The sequence below is a fragment of the Vitis riparia genome, chromosome 14 (assembly GCF_004353265.1).
Source record: "Vitis riparia cultivar Riparia Gloire de Montpellier isolate 1030 chromosome 14, EGFV_Vit.rip_1.0, whole genome shotgun sequence".
Lineage (NCBI taxonomy): Eukaryota > Viridiplantae > Streptophyta > Magnoliopsida > Vitales > Vitaceae > Vitis > Vitis riparia.
This window is the reverse complement of record NC_048444.1, coordinates 12458282-12470374: the sequence shown is the minus strand read 5'-3', so window position 1 is coordinate 12470374 and position 12093 is coordinate 12458282. Positions and strand designations below refer to the sequence as shown.

General features: G+C 40.0%; 1 protein-coding gene across 1 annotated transcript in view; it reads left to right on the top strand.

Moving 5' to 3' along the window:
* The window catches only part of LOC117930681 (probable fructokinase-6, chloroplastic), a 29724-nt gene extending 18051 nt beyond the window's left edge, over nucleotides 1-11673 (top strand). Inside the window, exon 7 of the mRNA XM_034851318.1 lies at nucleotides 11177-11673. Within this exon, the coding sequence (XP_034707209.1) occupies nucleotides 11177-11311 (135 nt within the window). The 3' untranslated portion in view covers nucleotides 11312-11673. The remainder of the gene's footprint in view (nucleotides 1-11176) is intronic.
* The last annotated feature ends 420 nt before the right edge of the window (nucleotides 11674-12093 follow it).

Genomic DNA, 12093 nt, shown 5'->3' with positions numbered 1-12093 from the left:
TGTTAGAGTATGTAACTTGTTTTATTTATTTTCCCTTTCTTATGTAGTTATTTATTTTCCTTTTATTATGTACTTCATTTGACATTTAGTATATTTAATGGATACAGAAGTTGAAATGCGAGTGTGGACTCCAAAAATTAAACTCTAGTTTGCTACATTTTCCCAAGTTTAACCAACTTAGCTAGTATGCAAATTCTTACAAATTTAATTTCAGCCCCCTTAAATTTGGAGAAAATTAGAAATTTCTATATTGACATGCATCTTGTGTTGAGTTGAATATGTTATCAAACGAAGATTGTACTCGTTTGATTAATCATAGATATCTATTACTCCAATCCATTTCTTCTTCAATATCCCTCCACTTTCCTTCCTTTCTTACAAAACAAATTGACCGCTCTTGTAAATATTTTGTCTAATAACCCTCTCTCTGCCTCTCTCTTGCTCTCACTCTCTACATATTTAAGTTTTCGTTATCTTTATCCACTAAAAATCTTGTTTCTTGTGGGTTTAATGCTTCTAAAACATTGTTCCTTGTGGTTGTTTTTCATTCCCACCAACTTGTTCTTTAAAGAAAAGTTTAGATTGGTTCTTTAATAAACAAAATATTATTGATATGGGATTAGGATCAAGGGGGAAAAATCTTGTTATCATTGCAACTTAACAAGAACCTTCTTCCTAAAGAGAATAAAAAAAAAAAATCATCACTCACTTAGACTATCTGCAAACTCCATGTGGACATATAGCTTCATCTACTAATGACTAACCTCCAATAAAATGAGTTGAAAACTAGACATTTGATTTATAAGTTGAAAGTTCCTTTTTGTTGTAGAAATTTCTATTGGTCAAAGTTGCTCACAAGATTGAGAGGTTATATAATACTTTTTTATGGTTTGGTGTGGGGGAAGGGAAGAGAAATCATCTTTCAAGTTGGGGCCAAGGGTGAAAGCCAAAAGTGAAGGGGGCTCCTTGGGTGTTGAAAGGATAAGTTTAAAGAATAGAGCCTTATTAGGGAAACAGTTATGAAGGTACCCTAGTGAGAGCAATGCTTTGTGGCATAAGATCATCTTAAGTATTTATAGGTTACACTCAAAGTATTGGGATGCCAATATTGTTGCTAGGCAATCACATGGTGCCCTTAAAAGGCCATTACACAGGTATTTTGTGATTTCACTCATTTCAAGCAATAATTAGCTGGTGATGATATAAAAATTTGATTCTAGAAAGGTACTTGCCAGTGTGATCTCCCTCTATATGTTCAATTCCCAAACCTCAATAGACTAGTGAAGGAAAGAGATTCCAGTGCCTTTTCAATTCTAAGTTTAACCTCCTTTATTTCATGAAATCTTAACTTTTGTCGCAACCTTTTGAACCATGAAATAGAACTAAATAGCCTCATGTTGACTTTAAGCATTGTGTATTTGTTACCCAAATGTCCTGATGAGAGGGTTTGGTCTTTGACATCCTTTGGTTTATTTTTTGTTAATTCATTTTTTAAAGCCCTTACCATCTATGTCAACTCGAGTCCCTTTCCACCTGTATATTTCATAAGGAACCCCCTAGAAGTCAAGACCTTTGGTTAGCTAGTGGCAAATAAGAAGGTTAATAAAAACAATTCTCTATAACAAAGGAGACCTTATAAGGCCTTCGATCTACAATGATGTGTCATTTGTAAAGGGAGTGGGGAATTAGATCTCTTTTTTTTTTTTTTTTTTTACATTGCTTACTGGCATTAGCATTGTAGCACAGGTTGTTTGGACTTGTGGGGGTTCACTAGGTTTTCTTACTAGGGTTTTGGAAGCCTACCTAGCACCAAGTCTTCTTGGCGCATTAATAGTCTTACTCTTTATGGGCAATTTACCAAAAGAGGAATGTGACTATTTTTTAGGATCGATGGAGGACTTTTAAGGCATTGTGGGATTTATTATATTTTTCTTTATCTCTGCATCACCTTATGCAACATTTGAGGGTACTTCTTCAAGTATTATGCTACTAGATTGGAACCTAGCATGTAGATCTATGAAGCCTCTAAGTAGACACCATCTATTTGGATTCCTTCTCTAGTGGTTGTTGTTAAGTTAAACATTGATGGATGTTCTCTAGGTCATCTAAGACAACTAGGAATTGGAGGAATGCTTATGAATCATCTTCAAATATCAGTATGAGCACTATTGAAACATGTTGGAGAAGGGCTAGCTATTGGGGCAAAACTTTTTTTAGTTGTACTGGAAGATTTGAAGCTAGCTAGCTGAAGGTCTCTCAAACATTTTAGTAGAGGAAGATTTGGCACTAGTTATATCTTGGGTGAATAAGAAAGAAAGAGGTTCATGGAAGTTAGATAGGTGGCTCCAAAAATCTTTGATTGCCTTTTGAGTTGGAATGCTCTTTTTGTTGGATTCCTAGGAAAGCTAATGAAGTAGTGGATTCATTAGCAGAGGAGAGCAAAACATTTGAACTCCTTTGTGGCAGATTTTCTGCCTCCATGAGGAATTGAATTTATAGTTGTAACTTGTAACCCCTTTCTTGTTTTTTTGATCACGGACTTGTAATTTAGTGATAAGGGAAGGATTTTTCACCCGTCCTTCCTTGTACATAATTATTTCTTAACAATGAAGTGTTTTTTTCTAATAAATAAATACAAAGCACAATATGCAACACCATACTTCATACTGGTTTTCTCCTCATCTACACGAGTTGACCATGCCAACCTGCAAACAACTGTGACTGTGGTATAGCCAGTAGACCATTTTGTTAATATAAATGGATGACCCATTTCCTAATGGCTTGCACATTTTAAGCAAGTGGTGGTTTAACATGTTATAGATATAGTTATCACAAGCCTTCTGCTCGAGCTTCTTTTTCCATTTACTCCCTCATTTTTAGTCTACCCATTGGAGGAAAATATTTATCTCTCTAACATTAAGTTTGAAGTAGGACAATCCTAGAGTGATTGTCTACAACTAAAGAAGGTGGGTTAAGGCTTCAATCTTCAAGGATTTAAGGAGATGAGCAAGGAACAAAATTATGGTAATAAGGAAAAGAAAAGAAAAGATAAAAACCTCATACACTCACTATGCTTTTTAGTAGTCTCACTTAAAAGAAAAACAATAGTCTCACCACTTTTTTTTTTTTTTTGATAGGCAAAGGCAACAATATATTAGAAAAGGGCACCAAGAGGAAAACCCAATAGCATACAGGAAGTATACAAAAGGCCCCTTAAGGCACACACAAAAGAAGAGAAAATACAAACCCGACCCTCATCTAGCGCCTAGCCAATCAATAAAACTAGGTAAAGTAAAAGAACTTTCATTTACAATTGATTTTGTCCATACCCAAAGATTACAAACAAAAGAATTTTTCACCCTATGAACCGAAAAGTCCTCGTTATCGAAAGCAATCCTGTTTCTTTCCATCCAAATCGTCCAAAAAAGGCACAACGGGGCTGCCTTCCATACCTTTCTATGCTTCTTACCCCACATAAAGCCCCTCCATTCAATAAGGGTCTCTCTAGCCGAAGAAGGGAGGACCCAACATACTCCAAAAAGGGCAAACAATAAATCCCATAAAGCTCTTGCCTTGGAGCAATGAATAAGGATGTGATCAATTGACTCCTCTTCCTCACAGCACAAAAAACATCTGTTAGCAACAGCCCACCCCCTCTTTTTAAGCTGATCCATAGTGAGCACCTTACCCCAAGAGGCCTCCCAAGCAAAGAAGCTCACTTTGGAAGGCACACTAGGGTTCCAAATCACACCGTGAGGGAAAAGACCAGCTCTTCTTGAAGAAAGATCATTATAGAGCGATTTAACTGAAAAAATCCCATTCGAATTCACCTTCCACATCAGTCTATCTTCCATAAGAGGATTAAGCCTTGCACCTCGGATTGCCAAAAGAAGCCTCTCCACCTCCTCCACCTCCCAATCATTGAAGGACCTAGAAAATCTAGGACTCCAAGCTCCTTCCCCTCCCGAAATGTCCCAAAACTCCTCAACCCAAGCCTCTTTAGAGGAGGCAAAAGCAAACAAGGAGGGAAAAGAATTGCATAAGGCGAGATTCCCCCACCATATATCTTTCCAAAATTTTACCCTTCTACCATTCCCCACTACAAAAGCCACTTTATTTTGCATAAGGGCGCCTTCCTTCCTTATTTCCTTCCAAAATCCAACTCCATAGCTCTCCCTAACTTCTCTAGAACTCCAACCCCCTTCTTCCTCCCCAAACTTCCTCCTAATGACGAGCCTCCAAAAGTTCTCCCTTTCAATCGCATAACGCCAATTCCACTTGCAAAGAAGGGCCCTATTAAGGGTGGAGAGGCGTCTAACACCCAATCCCCCCTTCCTTTTATCCATGCAAACAGTTTCCCAATTAACTAAGTGAGGCTTCCTCTCCAAAGCACCCCCTCCCCACAAGAAATCCCTTTGAATTTTCTCCAACCTTAGACTAACCACTCTAGGCATTCGGATTAAAGACATCAAGTATATGGGCATACTTGACAATGTACTCCGTATTAGAGTAATCCTCCCTCCTTTGGAGATAAATTGTCTCTTCCACAAGGCCAGCCGTTTCCTAAATCTCTCTTCCACCCCATCCCAAACAGCCACAGACTTGTGATTCGCCCCCAACGGAATCCCCAAATAGGTAGAAGGCAGCCTGCCCACTTTACAGCCAGCCTCAAGAGCCAAATTCTCCAAATTTTCCACTCTACCAACTGGCAAAATTTCGCTTTTGTCCAAGTTGATTCTCAAGCCTGATATGGCTTCAAACCACATCAACAACCAGCTTAGGTGGACCATCTGATCTTTAGAAGCTTCACAAAACACTAACGTGTCGTCGGCAAACAGCAAATGAGAGACCAAAGCCCCATTCCCGCCTCTTCCATTAACCCTACAGCTTGATAGGAACCCTCCCCCCACTGCTCTATGGATCAGCCTACTCAGGGCCTCCATTCCTATCATGAAAAGGTAAGGGGATAGGGGGTCCCCCTGACGCAGCCCCCTTGAACTTTTGAAGTAGCCTTCCGGGGTGCCATTGATCAATACTGAAAACGTAGCTGTAGAGATGCACCAGGAGATCCACCCATTCCACTTCTCCCCAAATCCCATGCTTTTCAATACAAACAGCAAAAAGTTCCAGTTTATGTGATCGTATGCCTTCTCTAAGTCCAACTTACATAACACCCCACTCTCATCTCGTTTCAACAAAGAATCTATTGCCTCATTGGCAATAAGGGCAGCATCGAGAATCTGTCTCCCTTCAACAAAAGCGTTTTGAGCTGAAGACACCACTTTGCCCACTACCTTCTTAAGCCTATTGGCTAACATTTTTGCCAACAATTTATACAACCCGCCCACCAAACTGATTGGTCTGAAGTCTCTAAGGTCCTCGGCGCCGGCTTTTTTTGGGATTAGGACCAGAAAAGTCGAATTTAGGCTCCTAACGAATCTGCCGCGCTCATGAAATTCTAGCAAAAAACCCATGATCTCTTCTTTGACAACATCCCAGCAAAACTGCCAAAACCTAAGGGGGAATCCGTCTGGACCCGGAGCCTTATCCCCGTTCAGGTCTGAAAGAGCCTTGAAGACCTCTTCCTCAGAAAAAACCTCCTCCAGTCTAGCTGCATCCTCTACTCCAATTTTATTAAAGTCCTGACCTTCCATAGAAGGCTGCCAGCCCCCCGGGTCAGTCAATTGATCCTTGAAAGCTCTAACCACCCCTCTCTTTATCTCCTGCTCCTCTGTTAACCAAACACCATCCACTTTAATCTTGGACAGGCAGTTTCTCCTTCTGTGGGAGTTAGCCATTTTATGAAAAAAACCTGTGTTTCTATCACCCTCCCTAAGCCAAACTTCTCTTGATTTTTGTCTCCAAGAAATCTCCTCCATTAGAGCCCATTTCTCGAAATCCCCCTTTGCTATCTTTCTAGCTTCCACTTCCTCCAAAGATAAGAGACGAAGCTTCTCCTGACCATCCCAGAAATTCACCTTATCCAGGGCCACTTTCTTATTGACACCCACCTGCCCAAAAACCTCCTTATTCCATGACTTTAGAATAGCCTTCAAAGCCTTCAACTTCTCAGCAAGGATGAAGCTAAACGAGCCATTAAAGCTTAGACTCTGCCACCACCCCTTCAACAGGTCCATAAATCCCTCCTCCTTAAGCCACATGATTTCAAAACGGAAAGGAGTAGGACCTCTTCTAACCCCTCCCCCATCCAATAAAATAGGGAAATGGTCGGACACAGGCCTAGGAAGGGTACACTGCACCGCCCCCTTAAAGTGACCTTCCCAATCCTCCAACACCAAAAATCGATCTATCCTGGTCATAGCTTGATTATTCAGTCCTCCACTCCAGGTGAAAGGACCCCCCTGAAGAGGGAGATCCCTCAAATCCAAGTCATCAATCACTTCCGAAAATCTTCTCATTGAAGAAGACAATCTTCCCCCTCTTCTACTCTCATCCGGAAATCTGATTAAATTGAAGTCACCTCCAATACACCAAGGATCGTTCCATAGTCCACGAATGGTCCCAAGCTCTTCCCAAAACAGCTCTCTATATCTCTTTAAAGTAGGGCCATACACTCCTGAAAAAACCCAAATAAATCCATCTTCGCAGTTCTTGAACCGACAGGAGACGGAAAAAAGCCCCACCTCCATTTCTTCCAGCTCCAATACTCTTTTGTCCCAAAAAACCAACACTCCTCCAGCTGCCCCCCTTGCATTCAGAACTCCCCAATCTAAAAATCTCCCCACACCAAGACTTCTCACCACCCCTAAAGTCATCTAAGACATTTTAGTCTCCTGCAAGCAGACTAAGTCCACTTTATGGGATCTGATTAAGGCCTTAATTGTACTTCTCTTATTCCTATCATTCACCCCCCGGACATTCCAAGATAGGATTTTAATTTTCATTTAAGACACAGAGCTCTATCCCCGTTTCTTCTATCCAAGCCTTTCTTCCTGCTTTCTCCTTCATAATTAATCGACCATTCCAATTTTTTCACTTCCCTATCAAACCTAGTCATCCCCGCAATACCTTTCTTCTTGCCTTGATCCCTCCTTGATTTCAGCCTTAACAGTAATTTAAGGACTTCCCCTTCAACGCCAACTGTCGAAAATCCCAAAGTTTTACTGAATTTAGCCAAGCTACTGTCGTCCCATCCGCAACCCTGGCCATCATCTTCTTCCAGATCCTCACTCTCCTTTGTTCCGAAACCCCTGTTCTTTCCCCCCTCTGTATCCGACTCCCACGGACTGCCATCAGTCAACACGGCACGCAATGGAGCTTGAAATCCAACACCTTCGTCAATAACTGCCGATCCCCTAACTCCCCCCACCACCATAGCCCGATCGCACCCAGAAAGAGAAGAAGAAGAGAAGAAAACCCGATCCCCCCCAAGAACATCGATAACGGGCTCGTACCTGGATGCTTCAGCCGACAGCGCTTCTTCAGTCATCCGCGCTCTCGCCTTCTCCGTTAGAGACTCCGACTCCCTCCAATCTCCTCCTAGGAAGCACGCGATCCCCTCGTCCACCATAACTTGGGCACCCGACGCTTCCATCGGAGCCCTAAGATCCATCCCCCAGCCTCGGCACGAGGAGGAGCCCTAAATCCTCTTATCCCTCCCAACTCAGGCTCAAGACCCATGTCGGCCCCCCCTTCGCAGCCCGCAATCACCCCCTTAAAGACCCATGTCGGCCCCCCTCACCACTTAAATTGCAATAGGGACAAAAATTTATGTTTTAAAAGAATACCCTTTAGAAAACCAGAAAAACTTACTAAACGATAGAAAAAGAAGCCTAATATTTATGATTATTTAGTAGAATTCATAATTCTTTTCTAAAACTGTTAAACGTTCAATTGTTCTAGAAAATATTATAGCTATGCATTTTTGTATGTAAGGAGAGAATTAGGACAATCTCGTTATGGAGGGGATTTGATAGAATTAGTTTAAGAAAGTTTTCATTTTTTTATTCTAAGGAATATTTGTATAAATAATTGGAGATGTATAGATTGAAATTTCAAGGAGAACTTTATTCTTTAACTTCCAATTCTTCAGATTCTACATGGTATCAAAGCTTCCAAGCTCGTAAATCTGGGAATCAAGAAGATTTCTTTTCTTTCTTTCGGCCTTCATTGCCGAGTTCAACGTCCAATATTGAGCTTCATTCTCGATCAAAGGGTTTCTTTTGTTTGAACACAGAGATCACCTCCCTTTTTCTCACTGTCCATTGACTCTACTTCATTACTCCTGATTCGATCTTCAAAAGACTTTTTCGTTTGCATTTTTTTTTTCTCTTAAGTTGGAACCCGCCACTGCCTTTGTCTCATCGAGCTTCCTTCAGTGTCACCATCCTCTTCTCTATCTCACCCGCCGTCATCACCACACTGTCGCATCTCGAACTCATCATGAAACAGAAGCTCGTGCTCTCTGTCCTTAGTCGCAAGCGAGCGCATCGTTGAAAACACCAGAGGGTCGTGTCCTCTATCATTCACGGTCGAGGAGATCACGCCACCAGCAAGATCGTAAGACGTAAATCCAAAACTCCAAGACGGTGTCAAAATGCGCCTTTCCACTCGTCTAGGAGCCATGGGAGTCCAAGAGAATCTGGGAAAAACGAACTGGAGCTTGGGTGGAGAGAGTGAGTACCCAAAAACCGAAACCCTAACCTCCAAATGTGTCTTAGACTCACAAATCCGTGTCCAAGATAGCTCTATCAGCAAGAAATAACACCAAACATCTCTCCTAGACTATTAAATCAGCGAAGCCCTTGAAGAACCAAAGGAAATGGTGCAGAAAATGAAGCACTGGAGACCCTTAAAGTATTAGGTCCCGACGAACCGGTTGACCGGTGACTGTACCTTAGGTACTACCTTAATAGCCCTTAGGTACGACCTTAATTTACCTTAGGTACTACCTTAATTGACCTTAGGTACTACCTTAGTTAAACTTAGGTATTACTTGTGTGAAGCCTCAAAACTTCATTTGTGGATATTACTTACTTCATTTGTGACCTTTGGAGCATGTCATTTTGTGATTAATTAGTGTGATCAGTTGGTTCGACTTTGGTATTTTGGTGACTGCACCTTAGGTACTACCTTAATAGCCCTAAGGTACTACCTTAATCTACTTTAAGTACTACCTTAACCGACCTTAGGTACTACCTAAGTAAAACTTGGGTACTACCTATCTGAAGTCTTAGAACTTCATTTGTGGATATTACTTACTTCATTTGTGACCCTTAGAGCACGTCATTATGTGATTAATTAATTAGTGTGATCAATTGGTTCACCCTAGGTATTTTGGTGACTATACCTTAGGTATTACCTTAATAGCCCTAAGGTACTACCTTAACTGACCTTAGGTACTAATTAATTAAAACTTGGGTATTACCTATCTAATGCCTCGGAATTTCATTTGCGGATATTACTTACTTCATTCTCAACTGGACCTCGACCGGGAAGGAGTAATTGGTCAATCGGTTTTATGTCTAAAACTGAAAAGGACACCTACTTGCTCCTAGACAATTGAATGAGCTTAACTAAGATAGTACCTAAGGTTGGTTAAGGTAATACCTAAGGTACAGTCACCAAAATATCAAAGGTGAACCAATTGACCACACTAATTAATCACATAATGACATGCTCCAAGGGTCACAAATAAGTAAGTAATATCCACAAATGAAATTCCAAGACTTCAGATAGGTAGTACCCAAGTTTTACATAGGTAGTACCTAAGATCGGTTAAGGTAGTACCTTAGGGTTATTAAGGTAGTACCTAAGGTACAGTCACCAAAAGACCAAAGTTGAACATCACACTAATTAATCACAAAATGACATGCTCTAAAGGTCACAAATGAAGTAAGTAATATCCACAAATAAAGTTTTGAGGCTTCACACAAGTAATACCTAAGTTTAACTAAGGTAGTACCTAAGGTAGATTATCATACCTAAGGTATAGTCACCGGTCGACCGGTTTGTCAAGACCCAATACTTTGAGGGTCTCCCATGCTTCATTTTCTGCACCATTTCCTTTGGTTCTTCAAGGGCTTCGCCGATTTAATGGTCCAGGAGAGATGTTTGGTGTTATTTCTTGTTGATAGAGCTATCTTAGACACGGATTTGTGAGTCTAGGACACATTTGGAGGTTGGAGTTTCGGTTTTTGGGTACCCACTCTCTCCACCCGAGCTCCATTTCGTTTTTCCCAGATTCTCTTGGACTCTCATGGCTCTTAGACAAGCCGAAAGGCGCATTTTGACACCGTCTTGGAGTTTTGGATTTAGGTTTCTGAATTGAAATGAGAGATTTTGGGTTTTCGGGAGTGAAGAAAGATGAGAGAAAGCTTCCAAATGAGAGAGGTTGGGATGATGTTGAAGATGCTGAGCTGGAGAAACAGAAGGGCAATTTGGGCATAGAAGATGGAGCCGGCTCAGAATGCACAAAAATGATAAAACTTTTCATATTAAAAGTTGATTCTCATATTTCCCATTGTTGGGTTTCGAAAATGCTATTATGTTGGGATGGGAAGCCCAAAGTACAACTTTCCAATTTTTTAGTTTTGATTAATTGATTTTATTTTATTTTTAAAATTTTCAATTTCCTTAACAGATGTGAGAATTTAAGAATATTTAGAGATAAGGAAGAAATGATTAAAATAAAAGAAAAATTATAAGTTTTATTCATTTCTAAGAATCTAAGTTACTATCAAAGTTAAATTTACTTTTATTCATTTCTAATTGTTTTTTTTTTTGGTTATGTTTTGGATCTTTTTTAGCTGGTTCCCCAAATCCAAAATTTGATTGTTAAAAAAAACGAACTCCTAGATAGATACCTGCACCCGTGTCCAAGCAACATAGATGCAAAATATAATGTTGCAGCAGTCTGAATTCCCTGTGATATTCCAATGTGCCCTTAGCTAATCAGTTTATTTATATTTTCTTTCTATCCTTTTTATTGTTATTGTTGTTATTGCTGTTTATCATTCTTCTTCTTCTTCTTCTTCTTCTTCTTCTTCTTATTATTATTATTATTATTCCTATTGTTGTTTTAATTGTTGTTATTATTGATTTTCTTCTTATGACTTTAAGCAGCACTATTCTGCATTAGTTACTTTGATGAAGTGGCTATGGATTGTGTTTATATTTGCTGGAGTGCTTATGAATCCGCTTTTATCTTTTATAGGAAGAGGACCGACTAAGAGATGCTCTCAAGTTTGCAAATGCTTGTGGTGCATTGACTGTCATGGAGAGAGGTGCAATTCCAGCTTTGCCATCTAGAGAAGCAGTTCTGAATGCCATGCTCAAGTTGGTGGCATAGATTGTCAACACAGTTCTCAATCATATCAAGTAACTCTACATTCCCTTCCAATTCTTTGGAATGGTGGATGCTAAGCCAGCTTATGCTTCCATGAGAACAAGTTTACATCAATAATGTGAATGTGTTTTATTTAACCCATGTTGTATGCGATTTATCAAGACTATTTCAGTTCCACCATTTATATCAGAGCCTCGAATTTAGGCATAGCAGACATTCATTGAGTTGTAAAGAGCAGCATATGGGTTGTAACATCTGTTGTCTTTAATTTGTTCCTTGCAGTTTCATCTTTTCTCTACCCACTTCGCTGCTCTGCTTGGACTTTATATAATAAGGCAGGCTTGAGAAGCTATATCTTTTCTGTTTTGGTGAGTGTAGGCCAAGCCAAAAGTTTGCGTGCGCCATGAAGAGTCTGGGTTTTGCGATTCTGGCCTCTACATAGCCACCGAGCCTCAGACTACTGTCAAATAGTTCCAATTGTTAATGGGGGATGATGCCATACAATTTGTATGCCTTCTCATTCAATGCTTCAAACAAAAATCACTCCAATTGGGGGGGCGACCCTCATCACTTCTATGGTTTTTTTTTTTTTTTTTTTTTTTTACCTTGGACCAAAATTTTAATAATATGATAAAGCATATAATATGGAAATACGAAATCATTGAAATTATCAACAAAATATCGTCAGAAAATGTTTTCCTCTTTGGAACATGAACAATTTTGGAAATAGATTTAGGACAACGTTGGAGAAGGATATCATTAATTTTGGTCAGCATTTAACCAAT